We start from the raw sequence: 27,582 nt of genomic DNA, 5'->3' as shown, positions 1-27,582 counted from the left end.
ACCCCCCAAAAGAGAGAAACCACCGTGACCCAGGAGACCTAGTGGGCCTCCGCCAGATGTAATTACACGCAGGCAGGTGCGCGGTGCAGGCCGAGGACAGAGTGCGAAAGGGGCCCCTACTTGTATTCCTATAGATGACAGTTTCCTTTTGGGGACGGCCTCAGGGTGGGATTCGGAGCTGGTCAGCGTCCCTTGTTCGCTCTTCAGAGCTGCATGTTTTGGGGGTGGCTCGGGGGCCTCGGGGGCTGGGGTGACGCCGCCCCGTGTCACGCTGGGCGGGCGGGTACTGCTGTCCAGGCTGTCCGAGGAGTTGCTCAGGCCAGACTGGCTCGTCACTTCGCTCTTGTGGTCCTGGCTGTCCAGATAGGTGTCCTGGGCAGACTCGGTGCTGCTCTGGACTGTGACAGAGATGAACGGCTTTGACGTGGTGCGTGGAGGGACCGGTGGCGGGGTCTTCTTATACGCCACTAGGCATGATGAACCTGCAGATGGGCGAGAGGAGGGCAGGGGAAGGGTGAAGCCGCCAGCCCTCTGGAGTCCCTCTCAGGGCTGAGGCCCCACCTGACCCGACCCTAGCTCTGGCCTCTGTGAGGATTTCTGGAGGAGAATGGGGGTCAGACACAGCCATGACCAAGACAGACAGACCCGAGCCCTGCCCATCCTCATGCTGCGCCAAGGTCAAGTCTAGTGGGGGATGCCCAGAGGGACCAACAGACCCTCCCCCTCCTAGTCCCATACAAAGGGATTATCCAGCTGGGGCACCCGCAGTGACAGCAGAGGTGTGGTCAGGACAGTTAAAGAATGGTTAACCTTGACTGTCCTCAAGCGCAGAGACCTGCCACTCCCCTTCTTGGTCTTTCCCTCCTACTCCACCTTCCCTCCACCCTGCTCCTCTGCCAGAGGCCCCCTCCCTGTCTGGTCAAAGACCAAGGCAGCCTTCAGGGCTCAGTTATCCTTCCCCACAGGGTGCCATTCCCACCCCACCACCCCCACCTCATTACGTGAAAACCCCACACACCAGTCTGCCTCCCCCAAGACTCCATCGCACCCAGTCAGACTGTGTCCAGCAAGACTCAGGGAACTAAGACCTGCCCTGGGTGGGAGGTAGGGTCTCAGAGTCCCGTTCCGATCCTGGCCCAGGGCTGGCTCGACTTTCGGTCTGAAACAGGAGATGCTGGTCAACTAGCAGAAGCTACTTCCTCTGAGGGGTGGGGTCACATCCAGTGGCTTTTCTCGTCATCTTAACTCCAACTGCCCATTCCCCAGGGAGGATGGAAACAGCCTCTACCGAGGTAAGGCCCACAGGGAGCAGGAGCCAGAGGAGGGGCTTTAAGCCTGGCCTTCAAGGGGCTGTCAATCAAGGTGATGGTGACGGCCCAGTGGGAACCCTCGAAACGAGGCTCAGAGCCACCGGGGCCATGGACAAGGCACGGGAGAGCCCATTCATCTGCCCCATGAGACATCACTGCGGAAACACCAGAATGACCAAAATAAGAAACGGGGACACCACCGAATGCTGGTGAGGATGTGGAAAAATGGAATCACTCGTACATGGCTGGTGGGAATGTAAGATGATACAACCACCCTGGAAAACGATCTGGCAGTTTCTTTTAAAATGAAACATGCAAATATCACACAACCCAATAACTACACTCTTGGGCATTTAGCCCATAGAAATGATAACATGTTCACAAAAAACTTAGGCGAGCATGTTCATGGCAACTTTATGTGATATAGGCCTAAACTGGAAACAACCCGGAAGTCCTTCAATGGGTGAGCAACTGCGGTGCACCCAGACCATGGGAGACCACTCAGCAACCAAAAGAAAGGAACAATGATGTAAGCAACCACTTGGATGAATCTCAAGTGAATTATGCCTCGTGAAAAAGCTATCTCAAGAGTTACAGATCACGTGATTCTATTTATAAAACATTACTGAAATGACCTAATTATAGAGATGGGAACAGATTAGCAGTTTGTGCGGAGACTGGGGGAGAGAGTGATGAAGAGGCTGGAGGACTTGGTTATAAAAGGGTGACAGGGAAGACCCCAGTATGTGCGAATTGATGGGAGCTGTGTATCTTGCCCATGCTGGTGGGTACAGGCACCGGCACTTGTGATGAAAGCACAGTGGATTAAGTGCACCACAGGTGACACAAGTGAAGACGGCGAAACCTGAGTGAGACTGCTCGGCTGCATCTGTGTCAGTGTTCCGGCTATGACAGCAGCCTGCAGTTCTGCAAGATGTCATCACTGAAGGAAACCGGGTAACGGGTACCAGGATCCTGCCGTATTATTTCCTGCAAGTGTATGTAAATTACCACTGCCTAAAGAGGAAAAGCCAACTCATTGGAAAAGACCCTGATGCCAGGAAAGATTGAAGGCAGGAGGAGAAGGGGACGACAGAGGATGAGATGGTTGGATGGCATCACCGACTCGATGGACATGAGTTTGAGCAAGCTCCAGGAGACGGTGAAGGACGGGGAAGCCTGGTGTGCTGCAGCCCGTGTGGACACAGAGAGTCAGACACGACTGAGTGACCAACAGCAACAAAAATAAAAAATGTAGTTTAGACAGTCCGCCTGTTCACCTGACAGATACGTGTACTAGGCCAGGCCCGTCCTGGGGACTGGGAAAGCCAGGGGCCCCCCTCAGCAGAGCGACAGCTGTGACTCGAGTGCCTCACCACCAGAGGCCACCACGGAAAAGCCCCGGAGCCTCGCCTCGTGCCTGCCAGTCTAGGCGACCCAGTGCTCTGGGAGCACCCAGCCCCTTCTCCGTTCAAAACACACACACCTGCTACATCACTGAGGTCAGACAGCCCAGGGCCAGCACGGCTGACTGCTTTCTTGTTCTGAGGGAGACATACCTAGGGGTGAGCCAAAAGTTTACCACTCCCCAGTTTACCGTGGGAGACTGGACTGGTTCTCTGACCAGGCCCGGGGTAGTCTCCCTCAAGAGCTGACACGTAGAGCAGCCCGTTGAAGCCCACAACCCGCAGAGCCCGGACTCACCAGGGATTTCATGATTCATTTGTTTGGTTGGCCTGAATGTCCCAAGGAAGCTTCAGTGGAGTTTTCTTCCCCACATCAGAAGGAAGAAGCCTCAATCTGCTCAAAATGCTTAAAGGGGGACACCTCCCTAAGAACATCTCCCTAAAGGGGGTGGCAGTGAGTGTGAGGACCCAGAATTGGGCTCTAAGCCTAGCTGAGGCCCTGTGATCGCAATCAGGGTCCTTGTCCCCAACCTGTGTTGTAGGCTGACACTGGCTTGAATGAGTCACTCTGTGCAGGGACCCGCCCCACCCAGGACACAATGGGACCCTCCACAGTCAAAGGCCTGTACAGAGGGCTAACCCTCCAGTTTCTCTCTCAGGGTGTGTATGCCAGAGTCCTGCTGATGCACCCACTCATTAGAGAGAGAGAGAAAGTGAACTAGGGAGGCCAGGCCAGATAGCCAGATGTGATGAAAGAGAAGTGAACTTATCTTGGATTCTCTCTGTCTCCGCGGGCACGGGTGATAAGTGGTGTGACTAATGGAGTGGATTTTGAGGCCTTGGGGCCTCTGTGGGTGGGAGGCATCACTCATCTGTGAGCACTGTACGCTCCCCACCACCCCGAGCCAGGGCAGGAGGATGGGGCCTGACTCTACAGTACAGCTCTCATTTCACAGGCGTGAAATGCCGAGAAATACAGGCCGACACCTCTGCAGCCCCTTCCAGCATCCAGATGCAGCCAGTCTGTGTTCTTAACTCCTGCACTTCCTCCCACCTCAGGGCTTTTACACATGCTGTCCCTTCTGCCGGAAGGCTTCTCTCAGCTCCTCATGTCTCAGGGGTCACTTCCTCCCAGAGGCCTCCCCTGACTGCTCCCTAATCTTGCGTCTCTCAGGATCTCCATCAGAGCACCTGCCACGTTTGTCATGTGCTCATCTCAGCATTTACTTGCCAGTGGTTACAGGCCTGACGTGGATGGGGGACTCTGTCTGTCTTGGCACAGCAGGTCGTATCCCAGGCCCATGGTGATGTCTCAAGCACAGAAAGCTCTCAATAAGTATTTGCTAAATAAGAAAAAGAACCTCACCACTACCAAAAAAACCCTCCAGTGCCAAAAATCAGGATTTAGCCATAGTGAAGGCTTCCGGCACTTTAGAACCCGAGGTTCTAGTCCCGTCCCAACTTTGGAGCCTTTTCTTCTTGGTCCCACCTTCCCACACCGACAGCCTCACCTTCCGCCCTCCCACCCCCTCAGCATGCCCCTTCGAGCTTCAGAGAGCCCTCCCACCCTTTCCCAAACATGCCACACTCTTCATGCACCGAAGCCCTCTTGCACATGCATCATCTCAGGCAAAACCCCTCTGCACATCCTCCGTGTTTCCTGCCCTCCGGCCCAGGCAGAGTCTGACCCTCTTCTCCGGATCGCTCAGGCCCATGGCCAAGCCTCCGACTGAGTGTGTGTCCCATGCGTGTCGGCAGCCGGGACCCAGTCCAGAGGGTGCACAACCATCATTTGCCAATGAACTTTAGAGGAAGCAAATGCCCGGAGACCCAGGGTGTTGGCGCCGGCCAGGATGCGACTGCGGCCCTCCCTGCCCTGTGTGCCACACTCGACACCAGCGCGGTGAGCGGGGCCAACTCTGCGTCCATTCACTCTGGAAAGCTTCCAGACCTGCCCTGGGGAGCTTGGGGATCTCTCCATGGTGACCGGCTCCTCCAGCTGGTTCCTGTGTGTATTTTTAAAGATTCTGAGAGAAGTGTCTGCTGAGCCCTAGCACTGTCTGCGCACTGCACTGCTGAGCCCTGGGGACCATGTGCCTCCCTGCCTTCACCTTGGCCCAGCCGGTCCCTCACGCCCAGGATCAGACGGAAGCCAGTTGTGCGAGGCTGCCTGGCCCCAGGCTCCAGACATCCAGCCCAGTCTCCCCACCCTACTGTGCACAAGCACTTGCTTCTTCTGAGGAGCCCCTTGTCTCATTTCTGCCTTCTGCACCAAGATTTTACCCAGCAAACTCTCAGCTTGGAATAAATTTGCTTCTGCACGTTGTTTGTCTTTTTTAATGTCAAGATACAGAAGATGGCCAATCAGAGTTCCGGTGCTCAGAGGAGTGGCTGTGGTTCCCTAGCAACCTCCAGATGCTAGCCCCCCTGCAAATGCTTTGGAGGCCCAGCCCAGCCCTCAGGTCTGCTGGTGCCCAGGAACCGAGCAGGAAGCAGCCTCAACAGTGTGGGAGCCATGGCCACAAGCTCTGCAGAAGAGCCAGTGGACCCACCTGAGACCCCGTGCAAACGGAGCTGACCTCAAAGCTGACCTCCCTTGCTGGCTCTACCAGGCTCCAGGGAGGGCTTGTTGGAGGAAGGGCTGACTGAGAACCTGTAAGATCCCTCTTTGTCTCATGCAACGGGTCAACACACAGCTAAACTGGGCAGCTCACTTGCTATGGTAAAAACAGAAGTCAAGGCTCCCCACCCCCTCGGCCTCCAATTCCTCTTTATTCCCCGTCTCCCTCCCCAAAGCAGAGGATGCTGGGAGAAAATCCCACAACAGACTGGCCTCTGAGATCCACTTTCTTGTTGACGGCCCACATGCCCCCTGCTCCTCCCTCCCTGTGCCAGCCTGGAACCACCTCCCTCACTGCTCCTTAGAAGAACAACATCAAACTTTAATTTCAAACACCAGCAAGAGGGACTGGCGGCACTTCTCCCCCCAACATCCTCCTGGGGAGCGAGTGCACACAGCCAGGTGCTTCCTAACTGCCTCCCCATCCTTCCCTTCTCTCTTGATTGAGAGCCAGCCCCCCAGACACCCCACACTGCCGCTCCCTGGCCCCTCGTCTTCCTGTCTTACCTTTCCTGCCCCTCTTTCATGCTGATCAATGGGCCACTTAAGGAATCCAATCACACCTCTGCTTTAAAACTTTTCAGTGGTGCCACCACCCACCCAGTGGAACTGGAACAAACCCTTCAGTTGGGGGAGGGGAGTGGGGGGTGGCCTCAGGGCCTCCAGAACCTACACTGGCCTCCCACCCCGAAGTCCACAGGAGCCAAGAGGTTACCAAGGTGACACTCTGGGGAAGACAAAGCCACAAAGCTCAGGGAGTCCCAGCCCTGTCCAGAGGGGACGCGCTCAGGACACACTTCTGTTGGTGTTGGTTCCAACACTAACCGCAGACCTCACTGAGCGAGTGTTCCACCTACCCCCAGCCCTCATTATTAACAAGTCTGTAACGCAAGTTTGCCTACGCGCTGAGGCTCTTCTGTAACCTTTAAATCAACGCTCGCGGGGCTTTTGTGGCCACTGGCAGAGCCCGACACACAGATTCCCAGCTGACACTGAACAGGGCGACCCCGTCCTTCTGTTTCAGCTCATACTGTAAACAAGCCTCCTCTTCCTAGCCTACTTAATGCTGCGCTTTCACGTTTGTGTGTTTTTGTTGCTGGTGGTGATTTTTTTCTCAGTTTGAAATGGCCCGAAGGACAGTGCTGAAGTGCGGTCCAGCGTTGTTAAGTGCAGGAAGGCTGTGACGTGCCTTATGGAGAAACCGTCTGTGTCAGACAAGCTTCGTTCAGGCCTGAGTTACGGTGTTATTGGCCGAATTCCACACTGACACATCAACAATATACTAAATAGGTGTCTTTAACAGAAGCCTCGGTGTTTTCTGCTGGCAGCTGGTGAACATGCAAGGACTCTGCATCTCCCTTTGGAACAATGGCTCAGGATCGCGAATTCAGTGTCTGTGAGACTTTATGTGTGTTAAGCATTATGAATAATAAGCATGGATTGGACTTTGGCCAAACAAATCCTCAGAACAGGTATGTGAGGTAGGTCTGTCGCTGCCCCATTTTCCAGGTGGGGCTCAGAGAAGTGCGGAGGTTTGGCTGAGCTCACCTTCCAGCCACGCAGTATTGGGGCCAGGGCTTGAACCCAGGCTGCCTGAAGTCTGACCGCTCCCCCATGCCCTGGCTATGGCACCAACTCCATGAGGGTCACTTGGAGGCAACAGCCTTGAGCAGGTCAACTGCTTCACCCAGAAAGTGGGGTGTGACATCCCAAGTGCTCTAAATGGGATCCAAAGAGCTGGCAGATATGAAGATGCCTTGTAATCTAGGGGTGGCCCCTGCAATTCCAGTCACCATGGTTTCTGGATGAAGGAGAGACTGATCACTTTCTGGAGGACAGCTGGAAGACATTAGGGTTGACTGGGTCTGGCAGGATGGACCAGAGTCACTGAAGGGAAGGAAAGGCGGGGTTTTTAGGTGGAGGGGTACTCTGAGCAGAGGAGCAGGGCAAAAGAGCTCAAAGCGTGGGCAGACAGATTCCAGAAGGGCCTGGCTTGGCGAAGTGGAATTCAGGTAATTCAGCTGGTGAAATGGAGCCAGGGGGCCCGAGAGAGGGCTGCCTCCTCTCGGACAGGGTCCTTGATTTCCTGGGGCTGCCCAGACAATGGGAACAGTGTGACCTTCTTGCCCAGAGAATCCCTCACAGTCCCTCTGAATGGGCCTGCAGTCGGAGGATTCCACAGCACGCAGACATGACTGCAGCTGGAAGTGCGTTATTGCCTCCTATCTCCATGGCCTGGCACACGAGGCAGCCCTGTGTCAGGCGCCAAGGCCATCTCAAGTCCAGAGTGTCCAGATGAACCTGTGCCTCCCTCCCTCACATCAGCCTTGTTCTCCTGGAGAGGGGACCCCCTGCACTCAGTGACACACTCCAGGAGCCTGGGGAGTCCCACCCCCTCTTCCCCGGCCTCCCCCACAAACGCACATGTCACAGAGCCAGGTTTTTCTCCATCCCATCAGCCCGGTCCAGGCTGCCACTTCCTACCCTCCTGCCTCCCTGCTTTGTCAGTGGCCCAACTCACCCAGAACCACTCTCCAGACAGTAACCCGAGGAGTTATTTAAAAGTACAAACTAAAAAAAAAAATTAATAAAAAAAATAAAAGTACAAACTAGATTACTGCCTCCCTTTTCTCAAGTTCTGCAAAGGCTCCCCGTTCCATAACGTTGCCTACTTTGGCCTGCAACAGGCACTGCCCCTTCTTCACACTCAGTTCCTGCACGTCCCCCTTGCTCATTCCGTTCCAGTCACGCTGCTGTTCTGCAAACACGGCAAGTGCGTGCTCACCTCAGGGCCTTTGAACCTGCTGCTCCTGTCTGTGATGCTCCCACCCCCATCTCTGCACACCTCCTCCTTCTTAACCTGCTCTCATCGCTGCTGCCCACTCAGGTCTTGGCTCAGGGGTCATATCCTTGATGGGTCCTCCCTGACCACCCTTGTCTACAGCTGCTATTCTTGCTCTGAGGACCTTGTTGGTTTTATCAGGCACTGATCAACCTACTGGTTCACTTGTCTTCTGTCCCTCTCCCCGACCAGATACACATCCTGGGTATCTAACATAGGTTCCTGAGAGTGTGTGTGTGTGTTAGTCACTCAGTTGTGTCTGACTCTTTGTGAGCCCATGGACTGTAGCCTGCCAGGCTCCTCTGTCCGTGGGATTCTCCAGGCAAGGATCCTGGAGTGGACTGCCATTTCCTTCTCCAGGGGATCTTCCTGACCCAGGGATTGAAGCCGGGTCTCCCGCATTGCAGGCAGACACTTTACAGACTGACCCTGAATATTTTATAGAATTAAGATGCTTTCCCAGGACCAAGCCCAATATAGGGCTGGGCTCAGTAAATATTTATTGAATGACTGAACAAACCCGTCTGGACAGCTGGATAGACTGAGGCTCAGGGAAGAATGATTTATTCCTGACTTGGAGCTAGAATCTAATGCCCAGGACAAATACTCTGAAAAACTCCTTGTGAACTGGTACAGACACTATGGATGATAATATGGTGGTCCCTTAAAATACTAAAAATAAGAGCTACCATATGACCCTGCAATACCACTCTTGGGCATACGTCTGGAGAAAACCATGCCCTGAAAGGATACGTGCACCTCAGAGTTCACCGGAGCACTGTTTGCAACAGCCAAGACACTGAAGCAACCTAAATGTCCACTGACGGAGGAATGGAGCAGGAAGACGTGGTGTATACATACAATGGGATATTACATAGCCATTAAAAAGAATGAAATAATGTCATTTGCAGCAACATAGATAGACCTAGAGATTCTCACAGTGAGTGAAGTGAGTCATTCAGACAAAGAAGGAGAGATATTGTATGATATCCCTTATAGGCAGAATCTAAAAAGAAAATGACAAAAATGAACTTATTTAGAAAACAGAAACAGACTCACAAACTTAGAGAATGAACTTAGGGTTGCCAAGGGGTAGAGACAGAGGGAAGGGATAGTTGGGAAGTTTGGGATAGACATGTACACACTGCTATATTTAAAACAGATAAACAACAAGGACCTACTGTATAGCACATGGAACTCTGCTCATGTTATGTGGCAGGCTGGATGGGAGGGGAGTTTGGGGGAGAATGGATACATGTGTATGTATGGCCGAGTCCCTTCACTGTTCACCTGAAACTATCAAAACATTGTTAATCAATACAATATAAATTGTATTCCCAATACAATATCCCAATATAAATTGTATTCCCCAAAACTATATCCCAATACAAAATTAAAAGTTTAAAAAAAATAAATAAAAAACAAAAAAAGAGAAAAGATCCCTTTAGGTCAGCCCCCAACACACACACACACACACACACACACACACACACACACACACACACACACACACACACACACACACACACACACACACACACACACACACACTATACGAGTACAATCTGGTGGGAGGTAAAGCTTGGAGCAATTCTGTGTGAAGTTTAGCAATGAAGCCGTGCGACAAGCAATGTCTTCCAGGCAAGGCCTATCTTATGTACAGATTTAAAAGGATCATGACCGAGTGAGTACTGGGCCAGGTACTACTTTATTCCACAGGCCTGGGAGGGGAGATAATCATCGCTGATGTTTTATAGATGGGAGAACAGGCTTTTAGCTTTCTAGAGTGGCTGTGGGGCTTCCCTGGTGACTCAGTGGTAAAGAATCTGCCTGCCAGTGCAAGAGACTTGAGATCGATCCCTGGTCCGGGAAGATCCCATGTGCCTCGGAGCAACTAGGCCTGTGTACCACGACTACTACTCAGCCTGTACTCTAGAGCCTGGGAACTGCCACTACTGAGCCCATGTGCTTCAACTACTGAAGCCCAAGGGCCTAGAGCCTGTGCCCTGTAACAAGAGAAGGCCCCGTGATGAGAAGCCCATGCACCGCAATGAAGAGTAGCCCCCACTCACCACAACCAGAGAAAAGCCCTCGAAGCAGCAAAGACCCAACACAGCCGTAAGTAAATAAAAATTATTAAAAAGGAGAAAAGAGTGGCTGTGTAGAAAAGTCTGCTCTGTGAGACCATGGTGGGCTGTATACTCTGCACAGGGTCTAATCCCTTAGTTTTCCCAGCTAAGTGGGTTGGCCTTTGATTGGGCGTCAGAAGTTTAAATGTCTACGGGACACCAGGCCTCTAATGCCTCTGGCCCCCGGCTGTCAGGTGGAGACCTGGGTGAGTGAAGCCAGAAATATCTGGACTTAAAAATAAATAAATAAAACCTCAAGATTAACAAACGGAGTTAGTTAATCCAAAGTTAAAAAAAAAAACAAACAAAAACTACTGTGCTGGCACACGCCCGCCTGCTAACATGGCCCGGGGCACAGAGGCTGCGACTGCTGGAGCTGCTGCCCTCAGACCTCCCTGCTCCTTCCGGAACCCCAGCTCCTCTCCCCTACACCCCAGGAAGCCGGTCCCCAAGAACCTCCTGCAAAGGCAGGAGACCCTTGGGAACTTTGAAATAGGAGCAGGAGGCCCCTCTGGCGCTATGTCAGGCCTGCTGGACAAAAGCAGAGAAACCCTTTCTGGTGGCAGGCCAGGTCTGGTTGCGGGCCCATGGCACCAGGGCACAGGGGACGGGGGACAGGAGAGCCCCACCAGGAACACAAATGGCCGCCCCCCCCCCCCAAAGGCCCTGGAGCAGCTGCCTGGGAGGGACCTGCTCGGTTGCTGGGGCAACAGCCTTGGTGTCCTCCAGAAACAGCTGCTCCTTAGAAAGCCCTGCTCACATCCCCGTTGGGCTCAAGGTCTGAGGTGGTTCTGTCCTGACACGTTCAGGCTGGAGGGGCTGGAGGATGGGGTTAAGCAATGCCCTCCAGATAGACCCACAGTTCAGGTCAGCTGGTTCTCTGAGGACAGCGAGCTGCCAGATGACTCACAAGCTCCAGGGCATCTCCCCAGACGGAGGGCTGGCCGTGAACTGGCCTAGCATGAAAAGATGTAACTGTATCAGATCATCAAGTCCTCACCAGGCCTATCGTTCCCACTTCAAAGAGGAAGACAGTGAGGCTCAGAGAGTAGCGAACAGCCCCAGGTCAGGCGGCCAGGATCTGAGCTCCGGCGTTCTGATTCCAGAGCCGGCACTCGTAGCTGCTGCTTCACCACCCTGCCCAGGGGCGGAGGCAGGTGCCGCTCAGCCAGGCCTGCGAGATCTTGGCCAGGCCAGTTCCCCAGTCAGGACCCTAGTCTTGGTCCTCACGCAGGGTCTGGCGATATCCTCTGAGTGGGTTAGCTGGCAGTGCCTCTGGCTCTGCTGCCCATGGCGACAGAGGTCTGGTGCTCCTGGACCAGAGCCCCAGCATATGGACGAAAAAGGTGCCCTGCTCTGTGATTACGGCCACCCAGCGCCCTTCTCCCCTGGATGTGCAGTCCTGGACACTCTGACCCTTCACCAGAAAACACCAGAACCCCTGATATGGGTTTCCCAGTCACTCAGGACTTTCCCAGCTTGGCTAAATCTCACTACAGCCTCAAAGCAGAGACCAGAATGAGGCCACTTGTCCCAGGTCACATAGCTGGTTGACGGGGTACTGTGACTGGAACGAGGATGTGAAACTCTCAAATTCCAGGGTCTGAGGAGATAGTAATTCCAGTGATTCTCAAGCCAGATTCCAGGGACCCCCAAGAAGGCCTGGGGAGGCTGGCTGACTCCCAGCCAGGGCCCTCGGAGGGGCTCCATTTTCCTTTTCCCCTCCATATGGGGGGGAAATACCATTTCCCCATCTGGTATTTTGAGCTCCACCAGACTAATTCAACCTCTTCATAGTACAAATGAGGAAACTGAGGGTCAGAAAGGCAAACGTGCTCCCTGCTCTTCAGCAACAACCTCTCCTGGGGCTCTGAGTGTGTGTGTTCCCCATGCCCCCCAACCCCCACCCTGCAGACCACCGGCTCCAGACATTCAGGGAGGCACCCAACTGTGGCTGAGCCCCACCTCCTCCAGCCCCTAACCAGCATCTGTTTCTCAAAAAACATTTCTACCATTACCACGACTGTATCCAGTCAGCAACCTGTCAGGCAACATTTACCCCTCACCACCCGTTCTGTGCTGGAATCTCCTGCAAGAATCCTTTTATTTCTCCCCGGAGACCTGCCTGCAAAGTTGGCTCTGCCGGAAGCTCTGCTGAGGCCCCTGCCCTACCCCACAGGACACCTTATTACCACCACCCCTGGGAGTCCAAGCTTTAAAGAGATGCCAGCAGTTACTGAATCGTGATTTTTCTCGTACATTAAAGCTATAGATTCTAGTAAGGAGTGCTGACAGGTAGAAGATGGCCTGTTACCCGGCCACTATGGCTCTAGCCCAACGCAAAAACTTGACGTGGACAGCCCCTGCCTGGCCTGGCAGAGGAGTAGGGGGTGGAGGATCCAAGATTTGGCTTTTCAAATACTATCTGACTTGTCAAATGCCAGCTCTAGCATGTGAACCTCGCTGCGGCCTTTCCAAAACTGTAAGGTCCCAGGAGCCCAGCCTGGGAAGTGCCAGTTAAAAGAAAGAGCCTCTAAAACCATCCTCACTACTGGAGGGCTGACGTCAAACCCTGGTAACGGGTCACAAAAAGCCTGGCTTTTGACAAGCTGTCACAGGACCCTGGGTCCAGTGTGCAAAGCCAGACACTGCCAGGCCCTGTGCACCTCGATTGCTGGCCTCTTTCATCATTCTGAATGACGAAGCGAATCCCAGAATAGAAAGACGGTGTTAACAGGCTCATTCACTGTGCCTGGAGTGACAGGTGGCCTATCGGGTGACAGAATTTGGAGCCAAGAACCCTGGGCAGCTGAGAGACAAGATGAGATGAACGGTGCGGCAGTGAATGGGGAAAACCGTGAGTTCAGCTTAGGTCAGCCCAGGCTGGCCACCTTCTGTGGTGCCAGGCCTGGGGACAGGGACACAGGAAGGGAGAGGGCCTGGTCCTCAGAGCTTATATTAAGGTCCTCAGTTCAGGATCCCAAGTTAGACAATTACACAAAGCAGCAGACACGTGGGAAAATGCCTTAGTGACTCCGGCAGATCAGACACGGTCTGAGGCTATACCACCAGAGGAAGGTGCAGGACCAGGGAGGGGGCAACCCCAGGGGGCTCCTGGGTAAAGCAGTGGGGACTGTTGGTGACTGTGGACAGGGGTGTTGCCAAATTGGAGCCTGACGAGAAGGGGACAATTTGCACTGGGGAGAAGTTTCTAATCCATCCTCCTGTTATGACAAGTGAGGCCGCACGCTGGCCCCTGGGTGGGCCCCAGGGACCCAGGATGAGTAGTCCTCGACCTCAGGAAACTCACAATGAAGTAAAGCTCCACCGACTGGGTGCAGCCACGTGGAGCACTGCAGCAGAAAGCCTGGGACTGACTGAACAGAGAGAAAAAGTATTCGTCGCTCAGCCGTGTCCGACTCTTTACCACCCCGTGGACTGCAGACCACCAGGCTCCTCTGTCCACGGAGTTCTCCAGGCAAGAAGACTGGAGTGGGTTGCTCTTTCCTACTGCAGGGGCTCTTCCCAACCCAGGGACTGATCCCGGGTCTCCTGCATTGCATGCAGATGCTTTACCACCTGAGCCACCAGGGAAGCTCGAGCCACCAGGGAACAAGAGTTCCTGCAACTGACGAGTGGCGTGTGTCACAGATCTGCCACAGATGGGCGTGACACGTGTGCACCACGAGCCGTGCCCAGTGCACACGAGGGGTGGGGGGCTTTGAGGGACTGGAGTAGGAGCCAGGAAGTCTTCAAATACCTAGGAGACTGTCACATACACACATGGTCCCGGTCATCACAGTGCAACCAAAGGGGGGCACGAAGGCGGGGGTCCAAGGGGAAGAGATGTTGCCTCATCCTAAGGAGGCGTTTCTAAGGGGCAAAGCTGCTTAGGAGGTGGTCAGCTAGGCTGGACCCAGGCACAGTGGATGCAGGGAGGGACTCATGCTCCCACAGGTGTGGCCTCTGAGATGCCTCCCAGGCCTAAGATGTTTGCTCTTTCTTCGCTTCCTACTTCACACTCAGTTCTCGATGTGACATCAGACATCTTTTTTGTGTGTATGACATTCACTGTTCAATTCTTTTTTGGCGTCCGGAGAATTGGTTCTAACAATCAGAGGAGGGGCAGGAGAATGTTCAGATGGCCAAGCTACCAAGGGAATAAGGAAGGGCTACCTCTAAGACAGCACGGTCAGGGCTGGACCTGGACTTCCTCTGGACAGTCTGGCGGCACAGAGCCCCTACCTGAGACGGGAAACCCCCTCCTGAGAATATGAGGGCGGCCGGAACTGGCTATCCTGGCTCTCACCTCCCCCCACACTTGCTGCTGAGTTGAGGGAAGCCTGTAGGTCGGGAGGCCCTGAGTGTGAGCACCATTCTGCACTGACTCATGGTTATGACTAAGGCTCCCATTGGTAAGAAGGGAAGGATACGGGCTCGCCCTGTTCACTGCCCTAGGACTGCCACAAGATTCATCTTCCCACAGATGGGAAAGGGCTTGGCAGGTGAGGAACCATCATTACAACTGCCTGTGTGTGTGTGTTAGCCGCTCAGTTGTGTCCAATTCTTTGCGATCCCATGGACTGCAGCTCGCCAGGCTCCTCTGTCCATGGGATTCTCCAGGCAAGAGGGGCCTGCATATTGAGCCAGGGGCCCAGAGGGCAGCTGTCTGACCCCAGGCCCTCCAAGCACTCGAGGGCCCAGAAGCTGGGGGTTTCTGGCCTGGGGCAGAAGCGACGTGTCCTGTCCCTCCAGGGGGCAGGCTCAGGAAAATTCAGGGTCCTGAGGACCTCAGCCACCTGCCCATCCGCCGGGGCCACGCCCGCATACCTGTGTTAATATTTTAGGGTGATGACCTCTGGTGTCCCTGCCTCGCCAAGCACCCCTCTAACTCCTCTCTGCCCCCCTCTCCATGCCAACCCCCCATGTCCACAGTGTCCAGGCCTCTGCATGGCTGCTCCCTGCCTGCACCACCCCCACTCCTGCACCCTACTGCCTCCCCTGCTTCTGGTCTACTCCGAGCACCCCTCACTCTGAGACTTCCCTGACTGCCCTCCCGCCCCGGCCCGGTGCCCCTCACTGGGTCACCCCCTGTGACCGGTTTAGAGGCGTCACAGGCCTCTACCATCACACTGTTTCACAGGCCTTACTCTTCTCCTCCCTTTAGATCCTGAGTCTCCGGAAGGCAAGGACCGCGTGCTTCCCATGCCCGTGGCACCCAGAAGGGGTCCCCCCAGAGAGTGCCTGCTGCCACTCACGAGGCAGGATCCTCTGACTTCACCCCCAAAGCAGCACAGGGCTGCAGGGCCTTCCCCCTCACGCGGCCATACCCCTCTCTACTCGATGTTTCTCCCGCCACCTCTAAAAGCACAATATGGTGACACTTGGGAAGATCTCTTTGAAAGAAAACCTACCCAGGGGAAGGTCAGCAGCTTCCCAATCCCATCCACAGAACCCTGCCCTTGCAATGGCACAGTGTGAGACGCCCCCGTAAGGACTGGTTGAATATTAGCGACTAAGAGTCATAGGTACCGGTGTTTTTCACCTGCTCAGGCATCGGCGGCTATGGCCCTGTCACTCTCCGAGGTCCTTACATTTGATCCCCACGAGGAGATGTTTTCACCATTGCCCTTTGTGCTGCTGAGGAAATGGAAGCTCAGAGAGGCTGAGGGATTTGCTCAGCATCACCCAGCAAGCTGTGTTCTATCTACTAAGTGAGGGAAAACCTTTCAGGTTTCAATCTCCAGAAACCAACCTTCACAGCATCTGATTGCACAACAAAAATACAAGTTTGCTGGCAAGGAGACTGACAACACACATTCCTATAAAGCTTGGAAGTCACCACAGAAAGCTTGGTTTCCCCTTTCTGCTGGTGGACTCCGGCTAGCATTTACTTTTATACAGACCTCAAGCCCAAGCCAGCATTCTGAAGAGCACCTGGAGAAAGTGGACTTGACCTTGACCTTACCTTCCACCCCTATGGGAGCTGCTCTGCCCTGATGTTTTGCAAGCATTACCTATCACCCGCCTCCCCCAGGATTCGGGCTGTCCTGCCAGGCCCTTTTCCGCTCTCACAAAGAGACTTGTGACATCACTTGCCCCTCAAATGGTCCCTTCCCCTCCTAGGACTGATCTGTAAAGGCTGGGCACGGCACTAGGCGGGGATGTGTTAAGAAGGATCCTGAAGCTGTGCCCAGGCTCCACACAGCCACCGCGGGCGTGGGAACCAAGGCTGCCTCTGGGGAGACAGCCCTCCTGGGAGATGAGCAGCCTTTTAAAAATTCTGCTAGAACCCAGCCAAGTAAAGCTGCGGGCTGCGGTGTGCATTAACTTGGAGAGTTAACCCGAAGAGTTTGTTATTCAGACACCACCTATTCTTCCTTTCAAATATACCTCCTTAAAATGGGCCAGTGCATGAGGTACCCAGCCACAGAAACAGAAAGTAGAAGTGTGATTTGCAGGGGCTGGAGGAGGAGGGAACGGGTACAGAGTCTCAGCTCTACAAAGATAAAAAGAGATGGAGGGCAGTGATAGCTGTACAAGATGTGAACTGTACTTCACACTACTGAACTGTGCATTTAAAAGCAGTTTCAGCAGTAAAGTTTTATGTATACTTAACCGCAATTAAAAAAAAAAAAATGGGCTAGTGAGAGTCCACTGAGGAATTCTCTACAAATGAGCCCCAGTCATCACACTGATTTTTCACCAAAATCCAGAAGTCACAAATAAAATATTTAAAGCTACTTTAAGCATGAATTTTCTGATTTGACTTAAATGTATTTATGAGCAGGGGCTGACTAATAATCTGAGACGACTATTTCCTGAGATTCAGGAAACAGAAATTTAAAAAGCGGGGTGGGGAACAGCAGAATTCAAACAGGGCTTCCCCGGTGGTGCAGTGGATTAAGACTCCATCTGCCAATGCAGGGGACATAGGTTTGATCCCTGGTCTGGGAAGATCCCACTTGCTGTGGAGCAACGAAGCCCGTGCGCCACAACTACTGAGCCTGTGCTCTAGAGCCTGGGAGCTGCCGCTACTGAGCCCACATGCCACAACTACCGAAGCCCTCACACCCAGAGTGTGTGCTCCAGAACCACAACGGGAAGCCCACACACTGCGACGAAAAGCAGCCCCCACTTGCTCCAACTAGAGAACACCCGAGCTGAGCAATGAAGAGCCAGTACAGACAAAAATAAATAATAAACAAAATTTGAAAATGCAAATAGAAAATTAAAAAGACTGGAGGTCTACAAGGGTAGAGATGGATGTGTTAGTATTAGAACCTTGGAAAGGAGTTAGAAGGAAGGTAAATGTGGAGGTTAAAAAAATTAAAACTTGGGACTTCCCTAATGGTCCAATGGTTAAGAACCCACCTGGCAATGCAGGGGATACAGGTTGGACCCCTGGTCTGGGAACCAAGATTCCACATGCCACAGAGCAACTAAGCCCGTGCGCCCCAACTACTGAAGCCTGCGCATTCCGGAGTCCATGCACCACAACTAGAGAGTCTGTGTGCTGCAACTAAGGCTCAACACAGACAAATAAATACTTAAATAAAACAAAAAAAGAACTATAAATACCCTGTATAACAGCACAGAGAAGTTACAAAGTCACTTTAATCCCAGTGCCCTAACACAACCACTATGCCATCATTCTACACCAGAACTTTCAAACTGGGCTTCCCCAACAGCTCAGTGGGTCAAGAATCTGCCTGCAATGCAGGAGATGCAAGAGATGTGGGTTTGATCCCTGGGTCAGGAAGATCCCCTGAGGAGGAAATGGCAACAACCCACTCCAGTATTTTTGCCTGAAAAATCCCACAGACAGAGGAGCCTGGCAGGGTGCCGTTCAAAGGATCGATAAGAGTTAGGTACGACTAAGCATGAGCCATTCTGGAATGGCAATCTGGCTAAAAAGTAGAAACTTCTGCTTTGGCCTTCTTAAACAAAAGCAGTTGGCAGAAAATAAAGAGCAGTGAGTCAGGATTTCAAATCCTGGTTAAGCTGTGTGACTCCAGTTAAGTCACTTCACCTCTCTGTTCCATCATTTCTAAAAACAGCAGTGCTAACTGCAACCCGCCTCCCTCAGCGAGGGAAGCAACAGGGCTCTGTGCACTGCTGAAGCAGTATGTGAAAGGGCGTTAGCAGTAAGTAGGGAGCGCTGAAGAAGTTTTCCCTAGATGACTAATGATCAGTATGAAAACTTGATGATGACAGTGATGATGATGTAAGTATTTGGAAGCGCTGATGTTACTTAATCAAGCTCACCAAGCCCAGCCAGGCCCGGCCCGGACCTTGCAGACCCGAACCTGTCCCAGTTCCCTCCACACACCAAAAGCCTTACACCTCAGGGTCTTGCCCCTATGCAGTTCCCAATCTGCCTTGGCCTGCCTCCTTCCCATCCTCCACCCCACTTTCCCTGAGGTGCCTTCCCCATCCTCTCTGAGAAAGTCCTTCTCGGCAACTATGTTTCCTTCAGGGCTCTGATCTCAATTATACAGTATCCTGTGTATCCTTACTTGCTTGGATGGGGTCTCCAAGCTGCCTGAGGAAAGAGACCAAGTTTGTCTTGTTCCCTCTTCTTCCCCTGGCTCAGCGTGTGGCATGAATGGCCAATTGTTTGGAAAGGGGCGTGGAGGTGGGGGCGGGGAGGAGCTGGTTGGGATGAACCCAAGTCCTCTTCCCCTGGACTGTTCCCACACACTGCTGCGCGTGCCCCCTTTGGAGAAACTGCTGTGGCAGCAGTAGCGCTGGCTGCCCTGCCTTCACAGGTACCGCCTGACAAGCCCAGTTCCTCCCACCCTGCAGGCTGACACCTGCTGACTGCTACCACTCCCTGTGCTGGGCCAACAGCACCTCATGCAGCCTGGGAAGGCAAGAACATTCCAGGAGAGCCTGGACCTAGTACTGTATTCACAGCACTTAAGAGCAGACTCCTTATCACAGCCCAGGGAAGCAAACTGCCCAATGGAGTGATGACTGCACCGAAATAAACCCTGGCTGAGTGCCTGGTGGACTCTGACAGCTCTGGGCAGGCTTCTCTAGCCTGACTCAGATCCCCAGACCCCTGGATAACCAGCCCCTGCCTTCCCTCTCCTACCCAAGGGACCCTCCCCTAAAAATCTCCATCCACTTGGAGTTTTCCCCTGCTTTTGAGGTCCTCTCTAAAGCCTGCCTCAGTTGGCTTCATCTTCCCCATCAGAGCCCCACACTCGACAAAGAGCCATCAGATGACCAACTCCTCTCCAAACACCAGGTGCATCTGAACTTTCCCAGGCATGGGACAGGGATGGTCTTTAAATATTCCACATCTTCTCTGGATATCAATATGAGCAGGGCTACCATTTCTTAAGTGCTTCCACTGTGCCGGGCACCAAGCTGAGTGCTTTACACACATATACACACACACACTCACTCTCACACTGTGACTCGTGTGATATCAGTATTATCACCTCTATTTTGCAGATGAAGAAACTGAGGCCCAGAGAGATTAAGCGACTTGCCAAAGCCTCACAGCTCCAGGCAGCAGTCTAGGATCTGGATCCCGGCAGTATGACTCCACATCTATGCTCTTAGCTACCGGGCTGCACGGCCCCTGGTACGTGGGCTTCAGGACACGGCTGGGCTTTGTAAGCGCCGGGTTCTGCCTCCCAGGGTAGCAGCACGGTCCAGTGTGGATCGTCAGCACAGTCGCTCTGCCACAACGTCCAGATCACCTACTGTGTGCTCATTGTGTGCCCTCCCGGAGCAGACTTGAACCAACACAGCTCTGTGCCTGGGGACCTTGGGATTGTGCAGAGGAGAGGAAGAGAGGTGGACAAAAAAGTCCTATTTGTTGAAGCAACCAAGTTGTTACCATATCTGCTTTGGCAAGGCTGAGAGGTTCCTTAGAAAAAGCATAGAGAAACAGGAACTTGAGACCCCAGGTAGTTAGGCAACGGTTCATCTCTGAAACACATGGGCGAACCCAAAGCGTGTTAGAACTTTCTCACTAGCTCGGGGGACCAAGATCGATTCGGCTGAACAGCAGAGCTAGAAGGATCTAGCTCCTGCCAAGAAACAAATGGGGAACCTGAGATCCCGGGGCTTGCTGGAGGCCACCTACCAACTCCTGGAGAAGCACGGCTCCTGCTCCCCACAACCCGTCCTCTCCAAGCCCCTGGGGCTGGAAGCATAATCAGGACAAAAGGCTTTCAGGCCATCTGGGTCCTTGAAACCACCAGGGGGTGAGGTAAGTGCCCACAGGAACTGAAAGGTTAAAAGCTTTCTTGGTGGAGATGGGTGCTAGCTCTTACCTTCAAGGAGACTGGAACTGCTTTGTGCAAGTTGGATTCGGGAAGCCAGGGTTGATTTCCTGGGCCAACATGGGCCCAGCTCCAGCCCAGCCTTGCTCCGGAAGGACGGGAGTTTCAAAGGCAGTTGCTCCCCATCTGGGGCCACACCCGGGAGAGGCTGACTTTACTGGGGGGAACCCGTCAAACTGGCCGTCTCCCAGACAGCGTGGGCCTGGCCAGGAGGCCACCGCCTGTCTTCAGCCTGGCGCCTCACCTGGCAGGGCCCTGCCCAGCCCCCACCCAGCCAGGCCCTCAGAACCAGGGTGGGAGCCGGTCGGAAAGAGGCCTGCTCCCCTGCCAGCGAGGCCTTGTGAGGCCCCCCAGGGCCCACTGCGGCCTGGGCTGGGTCTCGGGCAACTGCTTCCTGCTTTATCTTTTTCTTTCACTTTGGTTTTTAACCCCAAAGTGAAACTAAAGACCGGGACAACGTGGGAGAGATAGTGAGAGTTAAGGGCCGAACACCTGACTTCTCACTGGGGAGGAAGGCCTCAACCTCAGCTTTAGTCTCCCCACTGATAAAACAGGAGGAGGAACTCGGCTAGTGATTTCAAGGGTCCCTTTAAACTAGAAAAAGGACAGGACTTCCCCTTCCTCATCCCTGCCACCACTGAGAACTGAAAAGGAGCTGCAGAAATGACCAGAGGATGACCTTCTGGGACATCCTTGTGGGTCTTCCTGTGGGCTTGTGGGAGGACACAAAGCTCTGGCTGCCATGTGGAGACCCTCCCTCAGCTTCCTGTCTTGTCTCTCTCCAACCTGTCAGCTCAACTCTTTTATCCTGAGCAGCCCCTGGGACAGAGCAAAGTCAGGAAGACCCCGGAGATGAGCCCGATCCAGTCTTGGTACAGACTGGAGACAGTTGTGGAGGAGACACCAACAGCTGCCTGGAAACTCCTGACTCGAGGGCCAAGGCCATCTGCCGAGAATGACAGCAGGCCACCCAGGATGGGTCCAAACTTCACCCTCTGCTGACCCCGGGGTGCCAGCCACAATATGGCTAAGACCACAGCCATCTGTTTTTTGGAGATGGCTGGTTTACCACATCTCCCCACTGGTGAGATGGAGCCTGGTGACATGAGGAAGGCAAGGAGAAGTCTCCCTATCTCTCAGATGAGGAAAACTGAGGCTTGGAAAGGCACAGAGACAGAGTGGCTAAGCCAGAACTGGATTCAGGAGCTAAGTAAATATTTGCTGGACCAATGAGCTCACTGGCCTAGCTGCTGCCAAGCAGGTGTGGCACACACCAGAGAAGCAGGGGAAGCGGGGGGTGGTGTGTGTGTGTGTGTGTGTGTGTGTGTAGGGGCAGTCATCTCTCCCTGCAGACCAAGTCACAAACAGATCCCCAGGTACCTGTAACAGCATCCCTCCCCACCATCCTGGCTCCACTTCTGATGTGTCCCCCAGCCCATCTCTTCCCTTCATTCCTGCCCCCCTCCCTCCCATCTGCACCTTACTCTAGAGACATCTCACTGGCTTAGAACTGCTGAGTGACACTGGTCGGCCTCCCCCTCTCTGGGCTGGATCAGCATAGTCAATACCTAACCACGGTGCTTTACAAAACACACAGATTTTCAGGATGCAGAAGAAGGTAACAGAAGTTTAGGTGCACAGATTCTTGGAAACCGCAATTCCACTGGCAGGAGCGGCTCCCACAGTGATGCCTGCCCACATACATACAGCCAAGTGGGGAACGGTGTTCGTAACAGCAAGGCTGGGAACAACAAAAAAGTCCCTGAGTAGAGGACCAGATAAACAATGGGTGGCCCATTCACCAACGGACTACACGGCCACGTGCAGGAACAACCTACAACAGAGACAGTCTCGCGTGAAGCCAACAAGGAACAGAACAGCAGGGGCTGCTGCTGCTGCTGCTAAGTCGCTTCAGTCGTGTCCAATTCTGTGCGACCCCACAGACAGCAGCCCACCAGGCTCCGCCATCCCTGGGATTCTCCAGGCAAGAACACTGGAGTGGGTTGCCATTTCCTTAGGTAGTAAAACCAGATGGACTGACGGACACAGCTGCCCGCGTATGCAGAATATTTCTGGAGGAAAACACCAAGGCTGTTTGACAGTGATTATCTAGGAGCCTAGGTGGGAGACAGACAACTATCACGAGACATTTTTTTCCCTACAAGTTTGAAATGTTTATCTGCCTACATGGATTGCTTTCTCAAGAGAAGCATAACTTTTGCACATAAAAAAGAACTCCAGCAAAATGTACCCAAGGAAGCTTTCTTCTAGGTGACAGGCATTGCATTCCCTGGGGGCAAGGCCCAGACACCTGGATTTTGAAGCTTCCTCAAGGACTGCTGGATGAGACGGCTGGAGTTGGTGATGGACAGGGAGGCCTGGCGTGCTGCAATTCACGGGGTCACAAAGAGTCGGACACGACTGAGTGACTGAACTGAACAAGGGCTGCTGGTCACCTTGCAGAATAGGTGGTCAGCTTCCAAAAGCAGATGGAGGCAGCCTGGACACCACAGGGTCTGGGCAGGAGAGAAAGTAGCAGGGAAGACTCAGGGGAAAAAAACTCGGCCTTAAGGCATATGAAAGACTTGAAGAGGGCTTTGAATGCTCAACAGGTACAGTTGGAAGCGGGGAGTTCCTCCAGAAGGACTGGGGAAATTAAGTCGGGCTGTTAAGACAGAAAGGGAGAAAAGAATCTCTCTCCATATAGGATACTGGCAAGACCCTTCCCCTCTGAGACGTGGTTCCCACTCGTGGGAAAGTGAGGAGGCTGGGAGAGTTCCTTCCAGACTGATATCCTATGATATGCCTTTGTCTCATTTAATATTAAAGGATGCAAGGAGGGTCCCCAGCTTAGCACATGGCCACAGGGCTCCACATCTGTGCAGACTGTAATCAAATATTTGGAGGCAGCAGAAAATTCAGGCCAGGATCTTAGGTACAGTCGCCCCTGGGTAACTTCCATCCCCCTGGGGAGAAGCAGATGGCCTTCTGTAGAGATGCCCTCCCTCGCCTTCTTGTTAATAATTAAGCCATTACCGAAGACCTCCTTAGTCACTCTTGAAGTTCAGTTTGCAGAGACTTGCTGTCTTGGCTTGCTTTATCGTGATGTTCCAGGTTGAAGGCTCACAGGCTACAACAATTTAGGTGTAAGCCTCATGCCCAAAATTCCAGGGCTCTGCAGTGGAAAGAGCCCAGGGTGGGGGGAAGGAGCACTGGAGTGGATCCTTGCTAGACCCTGGAGGTTCGGTGGACTCTGGGAGGTCAGAAGCTAAGTCTCTAAAATGGCTCTCCCGGTCACTGTATTCCCAGGGCCAGCTCATCAACTGGCACACAGCAGGCACTTAATAAATATTTGTTGAATGACTGAACAACAGCTCAGTCAATAAATCCCAGAGTGACCCTGGTCAAGTCACTTTCTGGAAAATGAGGATGACAAGAACAGTAGTGACCTCCTAGGGCTGGGTAAGAATCTGAGATAAGGTGGGTAAGTTCTCTGCAAATCAAAAACGGGCTACACAAACATTAAGGATCCAAAACTAATGTGCTGAGAACAAAATAAAAAGAATGAATATACCTGAGAATGATCACATTTACAACAAAGCACCTGGCAAGTGGTAAAGCATTGATCAAATGAATTACTACAATTGAAAGGGACAGCACAGGGCACTCTAGTTCACTCCGCCAACGTCTACATAATTTCTCAGGCTCAGTCTGTTCCAAAGGAGCACAAAAATCCCTCATCGAAACTCTCGCCCTGCTTTCTGGTATGAAAATTGTGGGAGCAGTTACAATTGTACCCTGTAAACCCCTAGGCTCAGAGAGTAGATGCCAGTGTATTCCCTGGTGGCTCAGTGGGAAAGAATTAGCTTGTAATGTAGGAGCCGCTGGTTCGACCTCTGGGTTGGGAAGATCCCCTGGAGGAGGAAGTGGCAACCCACTCCAGTGTTCTTGTCTGAAGAATCCCATGGGCAGAGGAGCCTGGTGGGCTGCAGCCCACGGAGTTGCAAGAGTCGGACATGACTGAAGTGACTTATCACTAGAACTGGCATCAGGATCCCAGCGGTGTTTACTGCAGGCAAGGGAGGAGTGGGGAGCAGAGCGTGGAAGCTGTGACAAGACCCCCGGCCATGGCTCTGCTCAAGGGGGCACACAGAGAAGAACTGGCCACTGGTTTTCAAGCCACGCACTGTGACCAACCACTGCTGCCTCCCCTGGAAGCCACTCCCCCTCACCTTCCCTCTGCCCAGGGGGCATCCCTGGCTGCAGCCTGGGAGAGGAGAACTGGGTTTCATCACCCGGCTCTCCTGAGCTGAGAGGACCTTGGACAAGTCCCTTCCTGCCTTTGTGGCTGGGCCAGGGAACACTCTCTCTTGGGGGTGGGGGAGGAGGCCGGAGGAGAATTCCAGTGTGCCCAGTCATGGACGTGCCCACAGTTGGACCAGCCACAGGAGGCCCAGCTCTGGAGGCTGCTCACAGCCTGGTGAGTAAAACGGCTGATCTGAAGGCCCTTCAGTTCTCTGATGTTTCCACCTTAAGGAATTCTGAGCTGGTTCTCAGCCCGGGTCTTCCAGTCTCTAGAAACCAGGGGGCGTGTGGGCTTTAGGGGATACACTTGCGCGTGCATGTGTGCTAAGTCACTTCAGTCGTGTCCGACTCTTTGCGACCCCATGGACTATAGCCCATCAGGCTCCTCTGGCCATGGGATTCTCCACCAAGAATACTGGAATGAACTGCGGTAACCTCCTCCAGGGGATCGTCCCCACCTAGGGATTGAACCTAGGTCTCTCACATCTCCTACACTGGCAGGTGGGTTCTTTACCACTAGTGCTGCCTGGAAAGCCCAAGGGATGTATTAATTCAAGGGTCTCAATTCAAGGGTCAAGAAGGTTCAGATTCCCAGGACCCTAATAGTAGGAGGTTCCTTTCTAAGAAGCTGAGCTGAACTGGGAGAGCCAGTGTTTGCAGTCAGCCTTGGGTCTGAGCCACACGTTTCTTATCTGTAAAAGGGCGATGGTAAGTCTGCCTGCCTCGGGCTTATTGAGAGGATTTCACGAGAGCACCCATGGAGGCCCTGGCACGGAGCCTGGCACAGAGCAGGTGGACGAGCAATGCACTCAGACTGTTATTCCCTGCTCCAAACAGCAAGACCCAGCATCTTTCTCGCTGGCCCATCAGGCCCCTAGTTGGGCTCTCCTCAGGGAACACACATCCTCTGCACACCAACTGGCCGTTTCCCCTCCCACGGGCTCCCCCTGCACCCCGCCCTCTCCTTCTCCAGGATGCCTGCAAAGCTCCTCCCATCACCACTTTCATTCAGTCCCACTCACCCAGCCTGACTCATCTTGAAAAAAATCCTCCAGTTGTGCTGCTCTGGCTCTAAAACCTTCCATGGCTCTCTAAAGTCTCTGCTTTTCGGCTCAAGTTCAATGCGGCCTACAACCTTCTGGGCCCTCCCAGAGCGGCAGCTAAACTCGTCTACTCACTGTTTCCAAAATATGTGCTCGCCGTGTCCAGCCCCCGCACCTCTACCTTTGGAGAAACCATCCCCAGGAATGCCAGCCCCAACGCTGGTCTCTGAATCCAGTCCCCCTCTCAAGGGCTCTTGTTTCCTCTGGCTCACGCTCACTTCTTCCTCCGCAGACAAAGCCTTTCTTCAGCAGATGCTTAATTACAGACTGTCACACAGTCTCTCATAATTGTAGGCCTTGTCTCCCTTGTCAGAGCCTGAGTTCCCAGGGGCAGAGGCCCTGTCTGTCTGGTCTTTCCCATCCTCTCGGAGTCTGGCCCAGGGCTGGGAGGACAGACCGCTGGTCAGAGAGTGTTTTCCAAGCCCAATTCAGCTGAGCTGGGTCCAGCTTCAACCACTTGGGACCACTTTTCTGGCTCTTGTCCTCTATACTGGCCAAATGGAGCCTCCATGCACCAGCTCTCCCCAGGCGAACCAGGCCAGGGACAGAGAAATGTGGGAGACCTGGGCGGGGAGGCAGGGCGGTAGCTCTTGCCTGGCCCTGACATGGTCTTCTGGAGTGCTAGGCACGTCCTGTCCCTTCCCCTCCTTGGCCTGCTTCTTACAGTGAAACAAGCAACAATAATCTTTTAACTCCAGAATATAGATTTTTGTCTTCCTTGGTTCCCAGGAGTGGGCGGGTGATAAACCAGCTGATTCCAACACAGGCTGAGGGACGGAAGGCAGCTGTGGCTCCCCTCCCACAGGACTGGGAAACCTGAGAACCTGTGAGGCACGCACAGCGCACACCTGGACAACCTCATTCAATTCCTGTTGCTGACTGCACTGCACTCCTGCCCAGCTGTTCAATTTCATAGCCCCTACCCTGGCCAGGGCTGACAGCGTCTACTGCTGGGACTGAGCAGGGGAAGCTGGTAACCTCTTTCTGGAAACAACCAATCCTGCCTGAAACAAAGAGCACGATGAGGGACCAGTCTCCCCACCTGTCAGTTCGGGATCATATTGGGACCCGTATCACAGGATTGTTGCAATAATGCAGTGGGATAATGCCAGAAACCGCCCAGTGCAGTCCCCAACACCCAGTGTGGCAGACATGCTCCCATGTCTTGCAGGACCTTTCTGATACCAGTTTACATTCTCAGAGCAACCTGGGAGGAATGCATTTCCATCCCTTTCTGACCCAGAAGAAAACTGAAGTGCAGAAAGTCGATCAGTCCAAGGTCACACAGCAGGGACAAGCCAAACTGTGACCCCAGGCCAGGAATCACTCAGTTCAGCTTTTCCCTGAGCGCGATCCACAAGCCCTCAGCATCAGCCTCCTCCAGGGGGCTGGTTTAAAAAGCTCATTCCTGCACCCAGACCTCCCAAAGGAGACCGGTCAACTGAGACCCTTTGGGGATAGGGCTCAGAAGCCTGACCTGTGTCAAGATGTGGAGCCTAAATTTTATGAGGAAACGGAGGCAGAGAGAGGTGATCTCCAAGGTCACACTTTCATCGAGTGCAG

The 27,582-nt window shown here is 53.5% G+C and overlaps 1 protein-coding gene and 1 long non-coding RNA gene across 9 annotated transcripts in view; one reads left to right on the top strand and one right to left on the bottom strand.

The window, feature by feature from the left end:
- DLGAP4 (DLG associated protein 4) overlaps positions 1-27,582 on the bottom strand; it is a 199,107-nt gene that overhangs the window by 32,068 nt on the left and 139,457 nt on the right. For 4 of the 8 annotated variants that reach the window (XM_027977154.3, XM_027977156.3, XM_060397779.1 and 1 more), the window contains one exon: positions 121-482. In XM_027977154.3, the coding sequence (XP_027832955.1) occupies positions 121-482 (362 nt within the window). Of the gene's footprint in view, positions 1-120; positions 483-1,018; positions 1,160-3,014; positions 4,223-9,359; positions 16,532-19,759; positions 20,194-20,602; positions 22,071-27,582 lie in introns of those variants that run through there. The other 4 variants (XM_042230113.2, XM_042230111.2, XM_060397778.1 and 1 more) reach the window with 4 other exon arrangements.
- Positions 20,188-21,844, top strand: LOC121816216 (uncharacterized). The gene is made up of 2 exons (XR_006055691.2): positions 20,188-20,538; positions 21,405-21,844. It is a non-coding gene; the product is annotated as an uncharacterized LOC121816216 (long non-coding RNA).

Source organism: Ovis aries, chromosome 13 (assembly GCF_016772045.2).
Source record: "Ovis aries strain OAR_USU_Benz2616 breed Rambouillet chromosome 13, ARS-UI_Ramb_v3.0, whole genome shotgun sequence".
Lineage (NCBI taxonomy): Eukaryota > Metazoa > Chordata > Mammalia > Artiodactyla > Bovidae > Ovis > Ovis aries.
This window is presented reverse-complemented; position numbering and strand designations above follow the sequence as displayed.